Source organism: Stegostoma tigrinum, chromosome 6 (genome assembly GCF_030684315.1).
Source record: "Stegostoma tigrinum isolate sSteTig4 chromosome 6, sSteTig4.hap1, whole genome shotgun sequence".
Taxonomy (NCBI): Eukaryota; Metazoa; Chordata; class Chondrichthyes; order Orectolobiformes; family Stegostomatidae; genus Stegostoma; species Stegostoma tigrinum.
Window position 1 is genome coordinate 75,798,965 of NC_081359.1, and position 25,340 is coordinate 75,824,304.

The 25,340-nt window shown below is 40.8% G+C and overlaps 1 protein-coding gene across 5 annotated transcripts in view; it reads left to right on the plus strand.

Moving 5' to 3' along the window:
- The window catches only part of tnfrsf19 (tumor necrosis factor receptor superfamily, member 19), a 75,904-nt gene that overhangs the window by 39,209 nt on the left and 11,355 nt on the right, over positions 1 to 25,340 (plus strand). For all 5 annotated transcript variants that reach the window (XM_048533539.2, XM_048533543.2, XM_048533541.2 and 2 more), the window contains exons 6-8: positions 18,115 to 18,279; positions 20,060 to 20,185; positions 23,834 to 23,936. In XM_048533539.2, the coding sequence (XP_048389496.1) occupies positions 18,115 to 18,279; positions 20,060 to 20,185; positions 23,834 to 23,936 (394 nt within the window). The remainder of the gene's footprint in view (positions 1 to 18,114; positions 18,280 to 20,059; positions 20,186 to 23,833; positions 23,937 to 25,340) is intronic.

Here is a 25,340-nt window from a genome sequence, read left to right on the forward strand (position 1 = left end):
TTGGACAGATTGTATTTGTTTCTCTGGAGCTAGAAGAGTGAGGGATGACTTGAATGATGTGTATAAAATCCTGAATATTCTTGATGAGATGGACATGGAAGGGATTTTTCCACTTGAGATGAGCCAAAACCAGGGAGTATTGTTTAAAAACTAGCGTTGCCATCTGAGGAGAGAGATGAGCAGAAATTTGTTGTAAGGGGTTGTGCATTTTTTAATGCTATGCCTCAGAAAGTTCTAGAAGCAGGATCATTGAATATTTTAAAGGCATAGGTGGGTAGATTCTTGTTAGGCAAAGGAATCAACATTGCCTGGGTAGTTGGGAATGGATAATTAAAAAAAAAATCAAATCAGCCATGATCTTCTTGAATGACAGAGCAAGCTCAAGGGCTTAAATGATCTACCTCTACACCTGATTTGTATATATGCTTTTTTTTCTCAATGTTTATATGTTTGTACATTGACTCCTTAAGCCTCCTGCACCATTCAGCAAGATCATGGCTGATCTAAGTGGAGCCTTAAATCCACTTCTCAGTCTGCACCCTTTGTTGACTGAAAATCACATATAGATGTCCAGTCATCATGAAAAGCATATGATTTTCTTTGTTTTATTAACTTTGTCCAACTTTTTTTAATATAGAGTAAATATAACAATCATAGGTATACAGAGTGCAAAAATAGGGCAGATTTTAAGTTACTTACTGCCAACACTAGCAAGTATATGATGAGTTCATAGGGGTTCTTGTGGCACATTGGTACTGTTTCTGCCTCTGGTCCAGAAGGTCTGGGGTCAAGTTTCACCTGCCTCAGAGGTGCACAATTACAAATAATCATAGAAAGTTCAGATACTGAGTGAACATTACGGAGCCTTTCCAAGCACATATCTGCCAATGTTTTGTGCATGGCTACATAATGAAAAAATATTCAGCAGGAAGTACCTGGCAGATTGTCAAGCTGAATTGTTTATATCCAGGCATATGCAGAAAATAAAACATAGGACTATGATCTGGTCAAAAGTGAATCTTAAAAAATACATATCTAATGGCCTTGCTGAATTTCTATATCAACTCTTTCAAACAGATCATTGCCACACATAAAAATGGTTCACAAAAATATACAACTCATACAATTCTTGGTATCTTTGAATAAATCATTTAGTTAACTCTTTAATGATGTTGAATCACACTGAGTGATATCAACTGATAAATATTTTTTCCTTCATTGAATGATTATTCTGGGCAGGAGAGACCATGGCTTTATTTGTGAAGTCTGGAATGTGTCTTTTCCTCTTCTTTTCTGACTGCACAAAACAAACAGAAAGTACTTATTGTTTGGGTCTCATCTTCTGTCAAGTCTGAACTCTCTTCAATCTTGTGGGAAAGTCTCCATGACCTCCTGCATTCAGTCCATGTTAAAACTGGGTATCGGGGATCAATGCCATCGTCAATTGTTGATCAGCATCTTAAAGGTGGCTGCAGGCAGGCAGCATACCTAACCAAAGATGTATGTAAAGTTCACAGTCCATGAGATTGGGAGGTTTTTTGAGAGGTAAGTATATCAGATCATTTCAAGTGTCACATGCTCAGTCTTGTTTTCACTAAATAGGGCTAAATCAGTCTTGCTTCTTTGAGGTATTCATGCTTGATTTATTGCAATTTTTTTGCTACTTAATCTTACACTTGACTAAATACCATAAAATGAAAGATTGAGACTGTTTTAAGAACTCTCTCTGGGTAGTGTTCTATTTTAAATGTCAGTTTATTATACGACACGTCACAGTAAGAAATAAGAGACAGTTAAACACCAAGTAAATGGGGAAAATAACGGATACTTTGGCTTTTGCTTATTTTGTAAAGCGCTACAAATACATTCGGTATTTATCAGATCTGAGATATCCAGTAAATGGAAAGGATCACCTAAGTGTTGTAAAAAGTAATTTTCTGAAAGCAGTTCAGTGTGGGAAGTCTGTTGAAACCAATGATCACACTGATGTTAGACCAGAGCAGGTGTGCTATTTCAAGCATGTTTATGTAATGTAAGCTTCTTTAATATTTCAAAGAAGCAGACAGTGATTAATGAGTATTACCACAAGCTACATTAGTTTCACTTTCAAACTTATCAACAGCCATAGTACCTTGATCTCTTTTCTAACATTAAAAAAAATACCAGAATGGCAGCAAACAACAGATTTGCTATTTACTAATTCAACATGTCACTGACATCTTTACATCATTATCTACCAAGATGGTTTTAAAGCAAAGGATGACAACTTAGTATAACAACTGACAAACGATATTACTGAATTGAAGATTGACTTTGTATATATACATAGGCCAAAGACCAAAGGAACGAAGTTCCCTTGACTTACTGCAATGTAAATGTGTGTGTGGCTGGGTTGGTGATGTTCCAGAACAAAAGACAGTAAAGTGGAGTCAAGAGCTTTCCTCCAGAGTGGTGACAGTTTTATGTTTGGATAACAAATTGTCCGCTAGCATTCCTTCACTGTTTTCCAGCGTTACTTATTGAAATTCTTGCTCTGAAATGTTAAGTGGTTAAATCCACATCAACAGTCAGCCCACTCGTGTCTCTGTTCGGTTATTTTCTTCTTTCATTTTTGTTAAAAATGTTTTTCCATCTGAATAATTAAGTAAAGACTCGGCCCGATCTGTCAAGCTGTAAGTTTGTTTGATAGCACCTTTATCTTAATAAGTTGCTTGTAAATTCATTTGATGACAGACCTGTCAAATAGTGAGAATGGAAGGGAAATCCAATTGAATGTTAATAACATCTCAATCCCATTATGGCAATCCTCAGAAGACTGCTGTTTGCTTGTGGTCAGGCTAGTGTGCTCTAGACTGAACAAGCACACATTCAGGTGTAAAAATAAATAGAAACAGGCTGACAAATGACTTCAACTACTCACAATATCACAATGAGGTACTTCAGCAGAAGTTTTTTTACTTTGCAGCCTGAGTAATTCTTTGAAAAATAGTTGAAGCAAGCGATTTAACTGAATTCTGCCATTGAATTCCTATTCACTTGCCAGAAGGCTGTACTTTGGCTTTCCTTTCTGACCCATTTTTGAGTACATTGGAAATATCTAACCTCTTTTATCCTGACCTGTTATCTTTTATCTATTATCTCCCTAAATTGCTGTTTACATGAGATTTCCTTGATATTTTACGTTTCCTCCAAATGTTTTGATTCTTCTCTTATTCACATTATCATTGCCTCTGCTGTCCTCTTTTCACCTCTTTTCCTCATGTATAAACCTAGTAGTAGAATTGATAGGCAGTTTATTTACTGAGAACATCACAGCCAAGCCTGGTATTACCCAAGATCCTTGCAATGACCAGAATATGCTGCCCTACCTAGCACTGTAATAAGTCACGTGGATTAGGAAGATTCCAAGTTTTATCCTAGTTTGAATCAGCACATTTCTTCAAATAATGTGAGTGATGTTGGCAAGGTCACAAGAATTCCTTGTCCCTAATTATTCTAGAAACATGACAGAAAGCTTAATTTACCATTGCTTTCTTGTGATGAAGGAACAGCAGCCAGCACCACTGTTGCATGTGAAATCAGTGAAATACAAGAGTTGGAGGGCACCTTGGAGGTGATGACTTTCCAATATCTTGCTGAAGTACAGTGGAAGCCGCCATGAACCTAGAAGGTGTTTTAATGTAATCTTCTGAGAAATATAGCAGTGCATTCTGTGGGTAGTACATTCTGCAGCTACAAAGCACTGATGATATAAAAACTGAATATTGAGTCCAATGACAGGGAAGCTCCCGTTTGCCTCTCTATATTGACAGTGCAATGGCTGTTGCTGTTTTTTTCATTCCAAATGTAAAATTGATAGGGGTTGCGGTGAGCCTTCTGTCTCTTCTCCCTGCAACAGCAGTCTGCAGTTCCCTTTTTGCTGGACAGCCCTCAGCTTCAGCAGCCAATCCCTCGTCCTTAATTAGATATGTTAGCCCACCTTCCAATCACTAATTGGCCAATCCAAGCAAAGTCAACATTGTTCCTCCTGATAATAAAATGTGAGGCTGGATGAACACAGCAGGCCAAGCAGCATCTCAGGAGCATAAAAGCTGATGTTTTGGGCCTAGACCCTTCATCAGAGAGGGGGATGGGGAGAGGGAACTGGAATAAATAGGGAGAGAGGGGGAGGTGGACCGAAGATGGAGAGAAAAGAAGATAGGTGGAGAGAGTATAGGTGGGGAGGTAGGGAGGGGATAGGTCAGTCCAGGGAAGACGGACAGGTCAAGGAGGTGGGATGAGGTTAGTAGGTAGCTGGGGGTGTGGCTTGGGGTGGGAGGAAGGGATGGGTGAGAGGAAGAACCAGTTAGGGAGGCAGAGACAGGTTGGACTGGTTTTGGGATGCATTGGGTGGAGGGGGAAGAGCTGGGCTGGTTGTGTGGTGCAGTGGGGGGAGGGGATGAACTGGGCTGGTTTAGGGATGCAGTTGGGGAAGGGGAGATTTTGAAACTGGTGAAGTCCACATTGATACCATATGGCTGCAGGGTTCCCAGGTGGAATATGAGTTGCTGTTCCTGCAACCTTCGGGTGGCATCATTGTGGCAGTGCAGGAGGCCCATGATGGACATGTCATCTAGAGAATGTGAGGGGGAGTGGAAATGGTTTGCGACTGGGAGGTGCAGTTGTTTGTTGCGAACCAAGCAGAGGTGTTCTGCAAAGCGGTCCCCAAGCCTCCGCTTGGTTTCCCCAATGTAGAGGAAGCCGCACCGGGTACAGTGGATGCAGTATACCACATTGGCAGATGTGCAGGTGAACCTCTGCTTAATGTGGAATGTCATCTTGGGGCCTGGGATAGGGGTGAGAGAGGAGGTGTGGGGACAAGTGTAGCATTTCCTGCAGTTGCAGGGGAAGGTGCCGGGTGTGGTGGGGTTGGAGGGCAGTGTGGAGCGAACAAGGGAGTCATGGAGAGAGTGGTCTCTCCAGAAAGCAGACAGGGGAGGGGATGGAAAAATGTCTTGGGTGGTGGGGTCGGATTGTAAATGGCGGAAGTGTCGGAGGATGATGCGTTGTATCCGGAGGTTGGTAGGGTGGTGTGTGAGAATGAGGGGGATCCTCTTAGGGCAGTTGTGGCGGGGGCGGGGTGTGAGGGATGTGTTGCGGGAAATATGGGAGACGCGGTCAAGGGCGTTCTCGATCACTGTGGGGGGAAAGTTGCGGTCCTTAAAGAACTTGGACATCTGGGATGTGCGGGAGTGGAATGTCTTATTGTGGGAGCAGATGCGTTATCTTGGAATTCTCCAGCATCTGCAGTTCCCATTACCTCTGATTGTTCCTCCTGACACAGCTTGGGATCAAGACCCACATTTGCTGCCAAGCCCAAACAGAAAAAACTCCCCATGTTTTGGAGCAACCTTTACTGTCCAAATAATCATTTGCTTATTTGATTTCAATTTACCCCAGCCCCCATCTATATGTGTGCAAAGTGCATTTTTTCTGAATCTGAACTCAAAAACACCGAAGAAAATGTGGAGATTGTGATCTTGGAAGCTTTGGAATTTGCTTTCCAACTGAAAACAAAGGAAACATTGTTTAAGTGTTTGCCACTGTTCCGTGAACAGGCACCAATCCTAATATTTTTCATGTCTATGCAGAGGGATTGATTTTTGATCAGATGGAAAGGTACCATTTTTGCTCTCTGTGCAATTCTATAAAACTCGTTCACCTGAGATATTGGCAAGAATGAGAATGATTGCACAATGCATTAAGCAAACAATGAAAATGTTCACCATAAAGTGAAAAGCTACAGGCAGAGCTACCCCTTTCTCTCACCCATGCTGATGAAAACTTCTGTGATTTCCTTCATCAAACCTATTGATTATTGTTTATACCAAAATCATTGATTGCTGTCAAAACTTTTCGCCATATGCCTCATGTTACCGATTGTTTTTAACTCGTGACAGAAGATTTGACTTAATAAGGGCACCAGATTTCCTTCCAGCAGCTCCTACTGTATATTTCTAGAATGTTTGTGTTTGATTTCGGTGAGGTAAATTGTGGAATCTTATTTTGCAAGGCTAACAACATTTCTGAAGAAGGATCCAGACCCAAAACGTCAGTTTTCCTGCTCCTCTGATGCTGCTTGGCCTGCAGTGTTCATCCAGCTCTACACCTTGTTATCTCAGATTCTCCAGCATTGGCAGACCCTACTATCTCTGACAACACTAGACGATGGTCCTGGTGGCATGGAGGCTCAATGAAATGGGTCTTCTCTTTCAAAGAGAAGTGAAAGACTGCTGTGTGTTCTGCTTTGCAGAGATATAGCTCACTCCTGTTACATTGGACAACGCCTCACAACCTGAAGGCTTCTCACTTCACCAGATGGACTTCACCCAGCATCCTTGAGGAAGGCCAGGGGAGTTGGGATCTGCATCCTAAACAACACCTCTTGGTGCTCAGATATGGCGACCCTGGCAAGGAGCTGCTCCCCGGACCTGGAATATCTAACAGTGAATTACCATCCTTACTACCGGTAGCATGAGTCCGCCTCCACTATCCTGACAGTGGCCTATGTCCTAACCCACGTGAAAGTGAAGAGGATACTTGACAAAGTTTACAATGAGATAAACAGTCTTGAGACAGTGTACCCCAAGAACTTGTTCATCATAGCCTGTGACTTCAAGTAGGCCAACCTCGAGAACATGCTACCAAAATAACATCAAAATGTCTCCAGTGCCTGCAGGGGTCCAAACATCCTTGATCATTACTACATAACTATCAAAGATGCCTTCTGCTCCATCCTTCATTCACATTTTGGAAAATAAGATCACAACGCTGTGCTCCTCCTCCCTTACAAGCAGAAATTGAAGCGAGAGACCCAGTACAGAAAGTAGTGCAGTGTTGGCCTGAGGCAATGGAAGGCCTTCTGTGGGACTGCTTAGAGTCGGTTGACTGGTCCATATTCAAGAACTCAGTGGCCAACCCATACAAGCATGTCACTACATTTACAGACTTTGCTAGTAAGCGTGGAGAAGTCTGCGTGCTGAAGAAATTAATCTGAATGTTCTCCAAGTGGAAACCATGGATGAATCGGGAGAACCATTCCGTACTGAAATTCAGGTCTGAGCTGTTCACATTGGGCAATCCTGACCTATACAGGAAATCCAGGTATGACCTTCATATGGCCGTCAGAGAATGCCTGCCTAGCAGCAATACCAAACTAAGCTTGAGACACAGACCGACCTCATGGACACCCATCATTTTTGGCAAAGCTTACATGACAAAACAGACTACAAAGCGAATTACGGCAACAGTACATCCCGAACCCAGTGAGCTTAATGCATTCTACGCTTGCTTTGAAGAGAAGGGCAGTGAAACAATATCACCTGTGCCAACAGCCTCAGATGCACCTGTACCCTCAGTCACTATCACAGATGTTAGGTTGGCTTTCTTGAGAGTGAACCCATGGAAAATGACTGGCCTGGATATAGTCTCCGGCCATGCATTCAGATCCTGTACGGACCAGCTGATGGGGAGTATTTGTAGACATCTTTAACCTCTCCTTACTATAACCTGCTCCAAGATGACTACCGTCACCCTGGTGCCAAAGCAAAATCATGCAGTGAGCCTTAGTGACACTGCCCTGTGGCTCTGACCTCCATCATTATGAAGTGCTTCGAAAGGTCAGTCATAGCTTACATCAGCTGCAGTCTACCAAACTGCCTTGATCCTGTGCAGTTTGCCTACTGACGCAACAGGTTCACAGCAGAGGCCATCTCCCTGGCCTTACACTTAGCCCTGGAATATCTGGATAACAAAGATACCTACATCAGGCTCATATTTATTGACTACATTTCCACCTTCAACACCGACCTCTGAACTTTTGAGAACTAGGTCTTGGCTCCCCACTCTGTAACTGAATCCGTGACCTCCCAACTTACAGACCGTAATCAGTAGGAATAGGCGACAACACCTCCTCAACACCATTGTCCCACATACGGCATTAGCACCTCCCTACTATACTCTTTATACATCACAAATGTGTGAACAAATTCCACCTCAACTCCATTTACAAGTTTGCTGAGGACTTTACTGTTGCAGGTCAGATCTCAAACAATGACAAGACAGAGTACTGGAGCGAGATTGAGTGTTTAGTGGCATGGTGTGAAGAAAATAATCTCTCCATCAATGTCAGCAGAAAGAAGGGGCAGGTCTTCGACTTCAGGAAGCAGAGAGGAGGACATGACCCTGTCTGCATCAATGGTGCTGAGGTGGAGATGGTCCAGAGATGATCACCAGCAATCTGTCCTGGTCCACCCACATCAATGTGATGGTCCAGAAAACACAACAACATCTCTATTTCCTCAGGTGGCTAAGGGAATTCAGCATGTCCACAAAGACACTGACCAATTTTTATTGATATACTGTAGAAAGCATTGTATCTAGGTGGATCACAACATAGCATGGCAACTGCTCTTCCCAGGACATCAAGAAACTACAGAAGAATTGTGAATGCAGCCCAGTCCATCACACAAACCAGCCTTCCATCTGTTGACTCGATCTACATTTCCTGCTGCCTTGGAAAAGCAACCAACATAATCAAAGACCCATCCCTCCCTGGTTATACTCTCTTCCACCCTCGTCCATTGGGCAGAAGATATAAAAGCTTGAATACACATATGACCAGATGGAAGAACAGCTTCTTCTCCACTGTCATCAGACTGTTGACGGACCTACTAAAAATTAATTCTGATCTCTCTCTCCCTGCATCTTCTCTGCAACTGTAACGCTGCATTATACACTCTGTTCTGCTACCCTGACACACTTTGTATGGTACAATCTGCCTTTGTAGAATGCAAAACAGCACTTTTCACTTTATCTTGGTGCATGTGCCACTAATAAATCAATCAATCAGTCTTTTTCGGGAAGTTTCATGGACTATTTCTCTCCATGAACTCTCGCGGATTCTCTCATGATATTCTCTGCAGTTTGCTGTATTCGCTATGCACCATGTCTCTATGGTGCCCCACTCCTGCTATCATATGCTCAGAAAGGAGAAGAATATTTGCTGCTAGACCTTCCCAGATTTCCAAGGCTGGTACCACCTGTGCACCAGGCCCAGTACTGCCAGCCATGAGCCGCCTCTCACAGGGCATCTGGCGAGACGGGAAAGGGAAGGAAGCTACTTGGGTGACATGGGTGACACGTCATTGCAAATCCAAAATCATATTTGTAAAGGTATTGCCTTTTAACATCATTGTCTGTCTGATTGTATCAGAGGTAATGGGAACTGCAGATGCTGGAGAATCCAAGATGAAACGGCAGCTTTTGTGCTCCTGAGATGCTGCTTAGCCTGCTGTGTTCACACTTTATTATCTTAATTTGTATCGTCTGTCTGATTGATTGTTTTGTAATTATAGCAATGAGAATCAAATTATGACTATCAATCCTTAGTACCACTTCATCTTAGAGACCGAGCACAGGAGAGTGCTGCTCTTTCCATTACACTAGCATAGCATAACAACTTTCCACTGTCCCACGTAGGAATATCATATGCTGGAAAGCACACAAACGGTTGAAAACATACACTTTCATTCAACACCAAAACCAGAGAAAAGATCACAAAAAGAAATTGCATTTATGAGAAGCAGGTATCAGTACATTCCTATGTAACTTATTATACCCAACATTACCACACTCGGGGCAGGCTGAGAGCAGTCACTGTGCATGGAACGTGCCTTGAGATGTTGGTGACTGAGATCTAAGATGAAGTCCCAAGGAGCGAGCAGCAAGGTAGAACCACCAGGTGCCAGCTAGGTGACTTTCACATCTGTTTTCATTTTACCTGCAGTCAGGATGAATGGGATATCAATGAGGGGACATTTGGGGCTAATGGGAATGCTAATACATGCAAATAGATGTGCAAGTAGGCTTCTCACCACTCTGGTGAGATTCTGCTGTTCAAAACCTGGTTTCAAACTTACTCTCCTTCAATGTCCAGAATCCATTTCTTCCAATCTTGCTAAATTGCCCATAGTGTTCAGGGGTGTGTGGACTATAGGTGAAGGGGTCTGGGTGGGATGCTTCAAGGGGCAGTGTGGGCTTGTTGGGCCAAATGGCCTGTTTCCACACAGTAGGGAATCTAACCTAATCTAATCAAATCTCACCACATTTTACTGTTTCACTCACCGATGTCCCCATTGTTTAGGGGCTGTGAAGATTCTTCCCAAAATGTTTAGCAGAGTATATTATGCAGTGTATACATCAGATACTTCGAGTCTCTACTGCAGTGAAGGATTAGGAGAAAATTGTATCTGCCCCAATGTATTGGGAGGGGTGAGTAGCCCGTATGAAACATGGATTTTGAAACATGCTCGGGAGTTTATTCTGTCATGAGTACGTGTGATACAGAGTACTTGCAGGCTGTGAAATCTGTTCAGAGCAGTTTCTGAACAGGAAGCAGACAAAGAGTACTTACTCAATATTATTGTCTTGTAGCAACAAAGAATCACTGGAAATGTTGTTAACTTTTAAGCCACTTTTACTGTGCAGTTACTCATTGCTTCCTCCTCTTTGAGATAATCAGATATCTTGAAAACTAAAATATGCAAATGATATCCCCCAGTATGACAACACAGTGATTATACTACTGGACTAGTACCAAATGCCTGAACTAAAAAAAAGATATGAGTTCAAATTCCATCAAAGCAGCTAAGGAATTTAAATTGAGTTAATAGCATAAGTTTGGAATAATAAAACAACTAGTATTGGTAATACGATCATGCAGCTACTGGATTGGCCCGTTTACTTAATGTCCTTCATCTTGTCATGTCACTATATGTTCTTTCACTACTGTTTCACACAGACTCCAGAAGTCAATATCACCTGCATTTCTGTAGAAGTTACACTGGATTCAACATATTAACTCTGTTTCTCTCTCCACAGGGGGTACCAGACCTGCTGAGTTCCTCTAGCATTCTGTTTTTTTGTTCAGATTTCCAGCAACCACAGTATTTTGCCTTTGTAGAGAGCGTGAGATGCTCATTTGTCTGCTGTGACAGAAGGTGGAGAAAGAACAAATGGAGCAGATGGTGAGAGTGCGCAGAACAAAGACAAAGGGATTGCAAATAGTATTAGAGAAGATATGTGGATTACAAAATAGGTGTTAACCGTAGATGTGAACAGTAGAAAATAGGTTCGTTTTGCTAAGAGCAGACTCATAGAAACATGGCATGGAGAGGCTGAGGGTGGAATCAAAGTGTAGGACAGTGTTCATGATCTGAAGTTGCCAAACTCAGAGTCCTTGAAAGCTGTAGAGTGCCTAAGCAAAAAATGAGGTGTTGTTCCTCTGTCAGGAAGACCTAACTGGAGCACTGCTGCAGGTCTGAGACAGAAATGAGAGCATAAGAGCAAGATTATTATTGAAATTGCAAGCAACTGGATGGCCAGGCTCCTTCTTACAGAGAGTATGGACATCTTCTGCGAAATGATCACCCAGTCAACATTTTGCAGCATAAAAACAATCACTTATTGTCTCCCTTCAAATGCAAAGAAATGTCGTGTTGGGCTTTAAGTGTTAAACTTGTTTCTCTTTCCAGAAATACTGCCTAACATGCTAACATTTCCATAGCATTTTCTGGTTTTACTTCAAATTTTCAGCAACCACAGTTCTTAGCTTTTATTTAAGATATGATGGATATGCCACACCTTATGAACAAATCTTTTTAAAAAATCAACCAATAATGAAAATTCAATCAAAACAAACCAATTGTTGCTTTAAAATTCTTCATTTCTTTTTATTCATTTGTGGGATGTGGGCATCACTGGCTGGCCAGCATTTATTGCCTGTTCCTAGTTGTCCTTGATCTGATTACGACATCTGATTATTTCAAACAGGATTGTTAAGTCATTGGTAAAATTAGTCTTGCATTACAAATATTTACAGGTCTTAATATTTTACTCCTATTATTTAATCGAAAGTGTGGACATGTCAACGATCAATATTCTACATGATGCTAAAAGTCTTAATTAAAGATATAATAAGTTGTTCAGGCTTAGGAACAGAGGTAAATACGCAGGACATAATCGTGTGCCAACAGATTTATAATAGGAGAGGCCAGACTCTTCTCCATTGTTTTGATACTAATGATTCATCTTCTTTAGAATTAGCAATTACAATGAAAAATCTGGACTGCTTTTGTCAAGCAACTTGGATCAAAAAAAGAGAGCAGAATCCATCAATTAGGATTTCCTTTTTAATCAATGATTGCTGCACAATAATTGTAGCATCGTTACCAGTAGTTTGCCTATACATTAGAAAAAAGATGTAGATTAATAACCATTCTGTACTGGAGACCTCATTGACCATAGAGTTATTGGCAATGAGCTAATACATTGCACTGTCATTATGGAATTCTATTCAAGCAGGACGCGATGTTTCCAGGAAATAAAGAAGAGTTGGCAGCTATACAAAGGAACAGAGTGGCTTTAGTGCCCTATCCAGCTAGCGTCAGATATCATCAACTAAATTGACGGAGGAATCAAGATGGGAAAGAAAAATAATGCAGAAGGAAAGTGCCCTATACCTTTTTGAGCTGCTTTGATGCTTAACAGGTTTTAGTTTTTCTTGCTCTGTTATCATTTGGTGGCTGATGCCAGTGTCCCTTGATGTACTGTGCCCCGCTCAGTAACTAAGCACAGAAGTACATAAGTGACTGAAATAGGTGGTTTTAACCTAACACCAAATTGACAGGCACTGTTTGTTAGATCTTCGCTAATATTAGATATCCTGGAGGTTCTGTAATGTTGTCCCGTCAGCTGTGCTACACGTCAGCTATAGGGTCTTCCAGTGGATGTCCACTGGAGCAGAATCAGTGGGAGTTTGGAACAGGAGACACTCAATTAGTGAATGGGAAAACTTAAAGAGGCAGGAAACATCTTGCAAAAAGAAGGGAAAATGAGTAATTGGAAAAAGGGTTTAAAAGTACCATAAGTGCTCACTCAAAGTTATGGTTTCATTCTTGAAAATTGTGACCTTTGAGTGAAACAACACTAAGTAAAACATGAGTTCTGCTAGGAATCAATGTTAAAGTTGGAGTCAGATTCTTTAGGACCTTCCTTAACAAGAAAAAACACAGAAAATTAGTTGAAATACTTTACGTTGCTAAATTCCTATGTTGGTCAATTAAATAACTTTTAAAGTAAAGTTTGTTTTTTTTCATGTATATTTCTATTTACAGTCCCTCCTACTAGCAACTAATCCTGCTTTCTGCTCCCTGATCCTCCTGGTACCTCCCTGACCATCTGACTTGAGGCCACTATCCTTGCCCAACCATCCAAATTGCAACACCACAAAGCATATACCTCTGCAGCTTGCAGCAGAATTTGTTTACAGAGAAAGACTGGCTTCCCAGTCTAATGGGTTTTGTTTTAACATTTTACGAGGATGATTTGCGCCCCTGCAAACCTAGATCCTGGTCTAGAACAGATGTTCAAATTGCTTCTTGACTCCTGGCAAGAAGGGATGCTGTGCCCAATTCCAACACCAGGAGGATAAGGAGCAAAACGCCCACCATGCAACTGTCATGAAGGTCCACGCACACCAATCGACATGCCAACGCATTCCCATCTGTTTCTCTGGCTGCTGAAGAACTAATATTAGAGGAAGTGTATTCATTGTCATATCATTGACACCATTTCTACAAAATCTAAGCTTAGGCACTTTCAATTTAAAATAAAACAAATTTCATGAGCCACAACATTTTCTAAAATTGAATTTTATAATGCAAGCTTAATTTCCAGTTGAAAGTCAAATAAGTAAAACAAATTTGGCGGTATGGTGGCTCACTGGTTAGCACTGCAGCCTCACAGCACCAGGGTTCAATTCCAGCCTCAGGCAAGTAGCTGCGTGGAGTTTGCACATTCTCCCAGTGTCTGTGTGGGTTTCCTCTGGGTGCTCTGGTTTCTTCCCACAGTCCAGAGATGTGCAGATTAGGTGGATTGGCTATGCTAAATTGCCCATGGTGTTCAGGGATGTGTAGATTAGGTGGATGGGCCTGGGTGACATGCTCTGTGGGTTGGTGTGGACTTGTTGGGCTGAAGGGCCTACTTCCATACTGAAGGGATTCTATAATTTGAATAGTGAACACACAACTGTTATCTCTTTGTTAAATTCATTCACAGAGCAACATTTATGTTAAGGTAAAAAGTAACTAACATAACAGGTTAGGAACATTCAATTAATGTCAGACCAACGGTACAATCTACAACTGTACATTTCTGTCATCAACAACTCAATACTTAGTTCTTAAGTTACTACCTATGCTGCTAGAAGGGACAGCCAGTCAAAAGTTTAGGTTTCTAATCAAAACGTACATCGACAACAAATTTTTTTAAATGTTCTGTACATTTCTTTTAAGTAGATATCTTTGTTCCAGGATTTTCATCTGTGAAACTGTGCCTCCGAGGCCAATCATCTTTATTTTTGATGAAATTGTTACAAAGATGATCTGTATCCAGATCTGTCAGCACTGAGATTTTGTTCATTTCAGATTTACTGTTCTTAAGCTTTGGCAGTTTTAAATAGTAATATGTTTTTGCCTTGCAGCACCTCATTCGAGTAAAATTTGGGATTGAGATAGCATTTATTCATTCCTGCTGCTGCCCCACCCTTTCAAAATATTAACAGGACTAAGAGAACTTTACGTTGTTTTAAGAGTTTGATAAATGTGCAGCAAAATCATCATATATTGTGTAAAAGAAAATTTGCTCACTGTTATATTGGGTCAAAGCAACATTGGACAAAACATAAGATGAGGCAGGTTTGAGCATCTAAATAGGAAACTAGAGCCAAATCCATTATTTCAAAATATACACTGAGGTGACATCCTCCTGCCACTGGTGTATAGCCCACTTAACAATTCACATTCAGTGGAGATGAGCTTAATCATCTTATTCTTTTCATTGTTTGTTTAAATAATTTCAAAGGACTTTGCAAGAATTCTCATGAGTCAACTCCAGCCTCAGTTGTTGCCTGTCCTAGTTCAAGATTCTGCCTGTCACCATTCAGTAAGTACAGAGACAGGATTTTTTTGGGTGTAACTGCAAGTACAGCACACACTTCAGAAATTACTGTTTAGACTTGTAGGTTTGTTTTCCAGCCTGAAAACAATTCATGGACTTATCCATTATGTCCTCACAGGAACAGGCCATTCAGCCCTTCAAGTCAGTTCTGCTATTCAGTAGATTATGTGTTTGAATCCATCTACCCGCCTTAGTACCATAAATCTCAAGTTTAAAAATTCAAATTGACTTAGCCTCAGTGCCTTTTTGGGAGGATGGGCTGGCAGCTGGCCACTTCCCATTGTGTGAATTGCTTTCTGGTATCAGCCCTGAATGGTAGAGTTCTAATGTTCAAGTTTATGCTCCTTTGCTCTGAAACTTCCAACAACCAATGACTACTGAAGTTCCATTTGAGTTATTATAAGCTTAAATTGGGATGCAATGTGTAATTAGGAATGCCCCAAAGGCCTGTTAAAACAGAGCCCTATCCTGCAATTTTATTCAGGTACTGTAAGCATCAAGCCCCAGTTTTAATGTTAATATGTAAAGCAAACATGCCACTGGTGCCTGGTGGTGCTCCTTCAGATGAGAAGGTACATGATTTACAAAATGTAAACATGTTCTGATTTTCAACAAATTTTTTGCATTGTGAGCATTTAGGGACTTTTCTCCAAAAACAGGAAAAGGTCTCAACCAGCAAACAAAAATCAGAATTGTATCACAAAGCCCTCCCTGTAGAAGCAAGGAGGGCGACCTGCAAAGAACCAAGAGCATTACGTACAGCAACCACTTCTAATAGGTACAATTTTATGCAGAACAAATTGGTAAACAGTGTCCTTTTGACATTGCACATTTGCACTCAAAACAAGTTTCGCCTTTCATTGCACTTCAGTCCTTTCCACTATGCCGAACAGGTAAGAATTGGAAAAGCTATTCCTTGATGGGAGAGGTTAGACCAGGATTAGCCTTTAGTAACAGTCAGAGTTAAGCTATTACTGGTCGTCCAGTCCTTGCATTGTAAAGTTCTGAGGGTGAAACATTGCGGCTCCTAAGCTTCCAGGATAGTTAAAGAAAAGGCACATGGACAATGAGGGAGTGGCTGAAATTTTGTGTATGATCAATCTCAGCCTTTGTATATGAGAAACATGTTTTACTTGTATGTCTGGAAATGACTTGCTTGTTTGTGGGAGTTTAAATGTTGTACATAGCAAGGGTTGATTTTAATGTCCAGGATTTTGGCATAATCATACTGTATTGTCACTTATGAGTTTTTACACATGTTGGCAAGATTCTGCAACTCAGATCTGTAATGGATTTACATCACTGACCTCAGAAGAACAACAGAGCTTGGCACTACATCACTTGCCTATGATCTGTTTATCAAAGTACAAATAAATTGTGCAACCCAAAATAAGAAAATAAAAACACAAAACGAAAAGACTCAGTGGAATGGTTTCTAGATATTGCACAAGGTTCTCAGCCTCCATTTATCTCATGTAGTAGCATGAAGTCATATGCTATTTTTTTCCCAGATGCTTGATTTCAATGGCAAATGAGATAATGACTAGATTTTCCTAATGCCTTGGTTTCCAGCTGACCTCGCATTACTAGCCAGCTAAAGTGTCAAAGCAGAGCATGCCCATGATTCCAGTTGCTGTCCTGAAGCAATCTAATATTGGAAGCTGCATTAATTGCTTTAAGGTGAGACTATTATCCCGTCTCATGAGGGAGTCCTGCCATAGAGAACTGCCTATTAATCAGACGCTGGTAACTCTGTAATCCCAGCAGTGAAGCTGGAGGTGGCTGCTACTGCAAGATTACAAGGGGTCCCATAAAACTGAGTAATACTGGTAAGTCTGGGTCCCAAATCAAGGTCATGTGGTGTTGGGAGACTTGGTTTAAGAGGCCAGTGGGAGAGGATTGAAGCATGTCCAATGACCATAGTTCCTCAAATAGGCGTAAGGAACCTACAGAAGAAGTCCCCCTCTCCTCACCCATAAAGCATAGGAACAAAAGTAGGCCATTCAGCCCATCAAATGCATTCTGCCACTCTGTGAGATCATGGCTGATCTGACAATCCTCAAATCCACTTCCTTAACCTCACTTATTGTCTGTGTAGAAAACTGTATCTATCCATTACATTACAAGCAAATCATTGTTTCAAAGTTCAAGTTATGATTAAAGCAAAGAGAAATTATTTGGCCTCAATGTAGTTTGGAGACTTGAGTCAGAAGAGCAAACTGCAATTCTGTCTCCAAAGGATGGATTGGTTTGTATCTTCACAGATAGTAGCTGATCATCCCTGACTTCATTCTCAAGGTATGACGTAGCATCTTGAACCTTGGGTCACAGCATGTGACATAGCAGACTTTGTCACACTTCATCTTATAATTGGAAGACAGTGGAGGCCACTGCTATCTGCATCTTATAATTGAGAGATCCTTACTTCAGTCACCATCTTTTAATGTCAGATATGATGTGGGATATCTTGGATAGATTCACCAACACAAATCCTTCTTTTAGACATAAGCTAGACTTTTGATAACATGCCCACTTGACATATCAAGCTGATGGTGGATTCATGTTGATAAATAGATTTATTACACACTACTTAGTAGCTGGTTACATTACATCTAAGATGCATGATTGTCTTGTGAGATATCAGGCTTGACTTAAAAGTAAATTCACAAGAATACTTTAACAACATGCTGTGGATACTAACCATTACGGATACACACACTGAAGACTGGTCAGCTCCTCAGAGCAACAACCCTGATGTCAGTTAACCATTTCAAGCGCTAATTTCATTGCAGGGACATTTCCAGTCCTGCATAATAATCATTAAATCTATTCAACTAAAATAATGTAATAGCAGCTGACGTATTTGAAATTTGGAATTGTTAAAACGTCACTCCAACATATGAATGGAAAAGTATTTAAAGCGTTGTCAACACTAAATATTTTAATGTGCAAAATGGAAGTTGGTATAGCTCTGATTTCTGGCTGAGGCATGGGATTCAAGGTGTTAAGGTCTTGTTGTGATTCCTAATGTGCTGTTTCATTTGTTCCTGGTTTTAGGTAGCACTAGAGTAAACCTGGTGAAGATCCCATCAACTGCCTCCAGCCCTCGTGATACTGCATTAGCAGCTGTGATATGCAGTGCTTTGGCAATGGTTTTGCTGGCTCTCCTTATTCTGTGCATCATCTACTGCAAGAAGCAATTTATGGAGAAAAAGCCCAGTTGTAAGTTTATGTTATAACAATGTTTCTATCTTCCCAAAGTGGTTTACTGGATTATGCACTTCCTAGTCTAGGATGTAGCTGTGGAGCCTAAGGTTAATTTCTGGTCTGTGGTCAGCTAACTGATCTCTTCAAAGGTGAGGGAGATAGGAAAATTGGTACAAATGTTCATCTGCCAGAGACAGAAAAATGGATACTTTCTTTGTGATATCCAGTGACTCGAATGGAGATCTGTGCGTGAATTGATTGAACCGAGTGTCTGAACAGAAAAATCAAATTGAACTTACTGCACCGAAGACAAAGAATTGTGGATGCTGGAAATCTGAAACAAGAACAGAAATTCCTGGAGAAATCAGCATTTGTGGAGAGAAAACAGAATTAACATTTCAGGTCCAGTGACCCTTTTCAGAACTGGAAGGGTCACTGGACCTGAACCGTTGACTGTGCTTGCTCTCTACAGATGCTGCCTTACCCTGTTGAATTTCCTCAGCAATTCCTGTTTTTGCTTGATCACTTGCTGCTTTGATTCTTCCAATGAGATTGGGGAGTAGCCTGCTTCTCAAGAAACTAGAAACCTCCCAATCTATATGTATAAAGTTCAAAATATAGCAAAATCTGTGTGTATAACAGACATAGATAGTACTTTCCAAAGCTCAATGTGATAGTCCTGCAGCTGGCTTAGCGGCTATGAATATGATCATGAGGAAATCTCATTTTCTTCTCACTCTTTCTTTTAACCAAATGCAGTTACTAGCACTGCTCCCAATAGACAGAAAAGTGCAACAGCTTTCTGTTTTACAAGCATCATTTGCGATTGGATCTGAAGCTTGCCCATAAATTGCTGCTAACATCAAGCACAAGGATGCAGACCACCCGTAAACAGCAGTTTTATTGTATTTAGACAAACAAGTTGTGTATTTTGAAGATTGATCTGGGAGGCAGATGACCTGTCTAGCACAGTGATTAGGTCCAGGCCTGGCTGAGAAGACTCGTAAGCTTCAAAAAAAAAGTTTGCGTATGTTTTCAATTATGTTATATTAAAACTGTCTCTGAGGCTGAACAAAAATCCCACTGAAGTGACCAACCCCATCAGATGAACCATGTGCAGTAATCTGATGCAATATGTGCAGAAAGAATTGCAATGTTTCACTAGTGGCTTTTGTTTAAAATGAGGATTGACTTTAAATAAAATGAACCATGCAAGTCTTATAAGTTTTCAGTGTGTTGATTGCAGACCTGGGTGTGTGTATTTAAATATTCTAACCATCTTCACAATATAATGCCTGTGGCTTCATCTGAAGTATCTTTGGTTTGGATGAATACAAATGTCTAGAATATTCTTTGCTGTGTTCTTTACAAAAAGTCACATTGCTTCAATAATGTTAATGCTTGTTTTAGCATCACCATGTGTGCATGCATTAGATGCAGGAAAAGTCCAACAAGTCTCACTTTGAGTGTCTTTAAGTATTTGATATTTTTGGATAAATTGGTATTCCTGGCATGCCATATTGCTTTGTTTCAAATAGAGGCGAATAGAGGCCTCCTGTTTGCAATCAGAACTTTTAATCTCAAAATACTATTTCTGTTGCTCTGACCTCAGGAAAAACTGAATATTTTGAAAAAAAATGTCGTGGCCAAATCAACAAATGAATAACCATGAAATATTCTAAAGGGAGGGTATGACTGACTGAAACTGTTTAAGGGAATCATGAAGGTCGTGAACATCATTTCTTATAGCTTTTCTCTCTCTCTCTCTCTCTCTCTCTCTCTTTCCCTCTCAAAGGGTCAATGCGGCTGCAGGATGCTCCATTAAATGGGGCGGAACTGTCTTCCTTTGACAGACAGAGGATTAATCTGAGCCCACAGAGAACCTGCACACACTGTCAACAAGGTCCAGCACTGGCTTATGGTAGGCATAAAGAAAGAATCCTCAGCGGACTTCTTTATTCAAGGAGACTTGTCGACACTCCTATTGTAGTTGAATGATGTGGCTTCTCTGAAGTATATCCCTTAAGTGTTTGAGGCAGTTGATGATCACCTCTTACGTGCAATATTAGATGAATGTGCAGATAGCGGGTCTGCAAAAATTGCAGTTTTCATTGTGTTTGTGTGCATTGTTAACAGGAACATAAAGTATGTACAGCTGATGAAAGAAACTATTTGTGTTTTTCTTTCCTGATATATAAAACCTCACAAATGTAAGTAATTGCATTGATTTGATACCCATGACAAGATCTTTGCTGTTTGACCAAAATTAAATGAGTGCTTTTTTTTGTGGTAAAGCTGATAAACAATTTATCTTGTTTGTCATTTGAACAAGGCTGGCTCAATTACTGTCCTTCTCCCTATGATCAAGTTACAGCAGAGACTCTGCCAATGTTTCATCTTGGACTTGGAGGTGGAAACTAATACTGCCTGCCATACTCCACTCACGGAGGCTGTGCACGGAGTTACATTCGCAGCAGTTATACTGTTGTCTCTGCATGGAAGCTTTCTCTGCATATTTTGTCATTCTGCAGTAAGTATGCACCGCAGCGAGTAATCTTTGGGAGATTCTGGGTATCATTGGATAATTCTCCCAATAGGAAGTTAACTTGAGAGCTGGGAAGTTTCCTGCCAAGAGACTCATGACTACTTTCTCAGAATTAAAGGAAGAATTGGGAACGGACTTATCCAGACAGGCCCTTGTGCCTCCAAGGAAATAATTACAAAGCAGCTTTCACAGAGTCCTGGGAGTAGGCCATCTGCCTGCGCCCTTTGATCATAGTACAAAAGAACCAAAGGGAAGAGAAAGAAAATAACAAAGGGGGATTCAATAAGAACACAATGCTTAAATATCAATTCAACTGTATCAGTTATTTAAGGATGATCAAATCTTAATATTGTGTGGTGTATTAATTGATTCAACAATCTGATATTTCAATCAGGTACGTTTTTTTGTTTACTGAACTACCTTAGAAATTTCCCACATTGCTAATATAATTCCTGGTGTTAATATTGTTAAAATGCCTGTCAGCATAGGTTGAGTATGTACCAATAAATGTCTTTAAACCAACTGCACGTCATTGCAGATATGTAACAAAGAGCTTTCTTAACACCAGGAACTGTTGCTAGTTTAAGCCAGAGGGTTTTTAACACTGATTTTAGAAGCTTCAACTTTTAAAAAAACATCATTTCGCTAAACCAAATGTGTCAACATTGCTCTCAGAAATCCTAGAGTCTGAAATGGTAATCCCATAAGCTTGCAAAACAGGACAAAGGGCACTGAGTCATAGATTCATACTTATGGAAATAGACCCTCAGTCCAACCAGTCCATGCCAACCATAACCCCAAACTAAACTAGTCCCACCTGCCTGTACTTAGCCCATATCCCTCCAAACGTTTCTTATTCATGTACTTATCCAGATGTCTTTTAAATGTTGTAACTGACCTGCGTCCATCACTTCCTCTGGAAGTTCGTTCCACGCACGAACCACTCTCTGTTTAAAAATATTTCGCTCCTGTCTTTTTTAAATCTTTCTCCTCTCACATTAAAAATATGCACCCCTAGACTTGAAGTCTCCTACCCTAGCAAAAAGACATTTTATTCACCTTATCTACACCCATCATGATTTTATAAACCTCGATAAGGTCACTCCTCATCTCCTACACTCCAATGAACTAAGTCCTAGCCTGTCCAGAGGACGAAAAACATTGATTCCTTGGTCACTCTGCTAGTTCTACAAGAAAGCCAGGTTTTGTGACAGCTGGCAAATGTAATTATTGGTGCTTCTCCATGGTGCACTACCCATGATTCAGGTGATCACATTATCTGAAGGGTTACCATTGAGCCCGAATGAACTAGACCAGCCATACAAATACTGTAGGTGCTGGAGCAATTCAGAGTCTAGGAATTCTGCAGTGAGTAATTCAGTCCATGCCTCCCAAAGCCTGTTCACTAGCTGCAAGGCACAACTCAGGAGTGTGATGGAATACTTTCCATTTGCCTAAAGCAGCTCCAACAACTCAAGAAGCTCAAACACCATTCAGGACAAAGCAGCCCACTTTAGTTGATTGATCCCATCTACTAACTTCAACATTCACTCCTTCCAACACTGATGTGCAAACCGTTTACTGCAGGCAATTACCAAGCCTTGTTCGTTTCAAAATGCATGACCTCTATTCCCAAGAAAGACACAGACAGCAGAGGGAAACACCACCACATGGAAGTTCCTCTCCACAACACACACGAACTTGACTTAGAACTACATAATCACTCTTTTATGGCTGCTGGGTCAAAATCTGAAAACCCTTTCCTCACAGCTCTGTGAGGGCACTTCCACCAGCTGGACTGCAGTAGTTCAAGAAGGTCGCTCTGCATCACTTTCTCAAGGTTGCTTAGGGATGGCCAGCAATTGTTGACCATACCAGCAATATTCCATAAAGAGTATAAAATGTAACACCAGGGACATGCTCCCCAACTTGATCAAAAAGGACAAACACACTTCGCCAAACCAGCCGAGTCCAAATGACAAAAAAGGTCATTGTTGATCAGGATTAAACGAAATATTGCACAGATTTAATTTTGGACAAAACACCGGGGATTTGGTTAAAGGCATTAATTTTCTGATAGATTTTACGAATCAGATAAACCAAAAAATACCATATTTCTTCTCATAATTGGGGACAGTTTTTTATTGATGCACACAAGCACAAGTATCTGGCTTTGCACTATAGATACAACAGCATGGTGCTGTGCTTAACAATGAGCTGCAAAAGAGGACCAAATAGTAGCCACCCAAAACCCCTTTGTTGCTGATTTTGATAGATCAAAGAAGCAGCTGGTTCTTTACATTTTTTTGGAGAAGTGACTTTATGCAAAAAAAACTATTGTAAACAAACTGGACAACTTGACCCACGTTATGGGTGCTCCTGTCGCTATTTTTCTGGCATTGTGCAAGCTAAAAGATGATGAAGAAATGGACAGGCTGCAGGTACCACAGATGAGCCACACGAGATACAAGAGGGGGCTTTCATGTAATGCCCAAAACGAGGAAGGTGAGTGAAGTCTTAGCTTCAAGAGTGCACTGAGCACAAGCCTTGGGTGCCAAGCTTCAGCATGGTAGCGATTCTGGTGCCAAAGTTTTTGGGGGTGCTCAGGGCAAACACTTGTGCTGTTCCTAAAACCCTTCCTGTCATGGTAACACTTAGATTTCAGCTTATTGAAGACCATCCCACCAAAACACCTTACTTGTAAGTGCAATGTTACTTACAAATAAATGGTGCTAGGAAGGAGCTAAAGGATTCTTCCTAAATCCATCCCACGTAAGAGTAAAATCCAGCTGCAATGTATTAAGTGACAAATGGCAGGAATTTGAGGATAAATGATTAATTTGTACCTCAGATGCCAGGCCCTTTACATTTATAAACTTTTAATGTAGATTACAGAATGACAGAGTAAAAATGATTCTAAGGTTTCTCTATTTAAGCATGAATATAGATGAACATTACCCAGCTAAAAATTTCCCTATTCAGTATATTCTTAATGACTGCGTTGACAGCATTATTTTCTTTTAGGGCCTGTTCACCTGGTTCCATCTTGTTGTCTTGATGATGCCTGCAGTCTAGAGTACAGCAGCGAGAGTACCTATCCTCCATCTGAATTGGCGATTCGCAAAAGGTAACAGCAGAACGTACCACAGTAGTTATGTCCAATAGTAATCAGTTTGACTAGTTACATCAGTTTGTCATCAGTTCACTCAGGTAGCATCTTAGTCAGCCATCTGAAAAAGTCACATGCAACTCGAAATGTCAACTCTGTTTCTGTCTCCACAGAAGTTGCCAAACCTGCTGAATCTATTTCGCACTTCCTGCTTTTTCTTTCAGATTTCCGGCATCCACAGTTCTCCGTTTTAATTTAATCTGAATCATTTAACTAAGTCTCAATGATTAATCTCCTATGATAATGCGCACAATAGGTCGCAGAATAGAGAAAGTTTCTTTTTTTTGTCTCTGATGTCTTTGTGTTGCTGATTATCCCACTGCTTACAATTAGGTTTCTTCTTTCTCTTTCTCTGCTGCTTTTCTCTCCATAGTCAGTTTACTTCTCGTTGTACTATCTTACTATTTTTCTCTTTTCTGAGCGTTGCAGGAGTGCAGTTGGTTGATTTGCTGCAACGTTATGTGACAAGAGACAGTACAACAAAGGCTGCAAGTAAAATGCAGTTCTAAGTGGCTGTGTTTACATTAACTTCCGGAATCACTTTATTGTTGTGTGACCCATTTCTATTCCTACCACCTCATCGGATGCATTGTTACTCAACCACTTGCCCTCTGTATTAGCAAAGTAACCCCTGAGAATACCCTGGCTCCATTATCGCATTTTCACTTATTTCATGCTTAATCCCACACTACCTCTTTATTTCAAATCAGCTCACCAGAAAGTGCAGAGAGATATGAAGTCTCATCACTGTGACCAGCACTGTGCTACAAGGATCACTGTTGAGTCCATTGTTTTTCATCATTTATACGAATGATTTGAATGTGAATAAAGGAAGTATAATTAGAAAGTTTGCATTTGACGCCAAAATAGGTGGTGTGATGGATAATGAAGAGGAGTAACTCAAGAGTACAACAGGACCTTGATCAGATGGGTCAGTGGGCTGAGGAGTGTCAGATGGGCGTTTAATTTAGATAAGTGTGAGGGGTTACATTTTGGTAGGGAAAATCAGTGCAGGACTTATATAGTGAATGGTAGGACCCTGAGGAGTGTTGCGGAGTGAAGAGACTTAGGGGTGCAGGTGCATAGTTTCTTGAAAATGGAATTTTATGTAGACAGGTGAAGAAGGCATTTGGCACATTTGCCTTCATTGGTCAGAGCACTGAGTATAGGAGTTGGGAGGTCATGTTGTGGCTATACAGGACATCGGTTAGGCCACTTTTGAAATACTGTATGCAGTTCTGGTTGCCCTTCTATTGGAAAGTTGTTGTTAAACTTGAGAGGGTGCAGAAAAGATTTACAAGGATGTTGCCAGGACTGGAGGGTTTGAGTTATAGCGAAAGGCTGAATAGGCTGGGGGTTTCT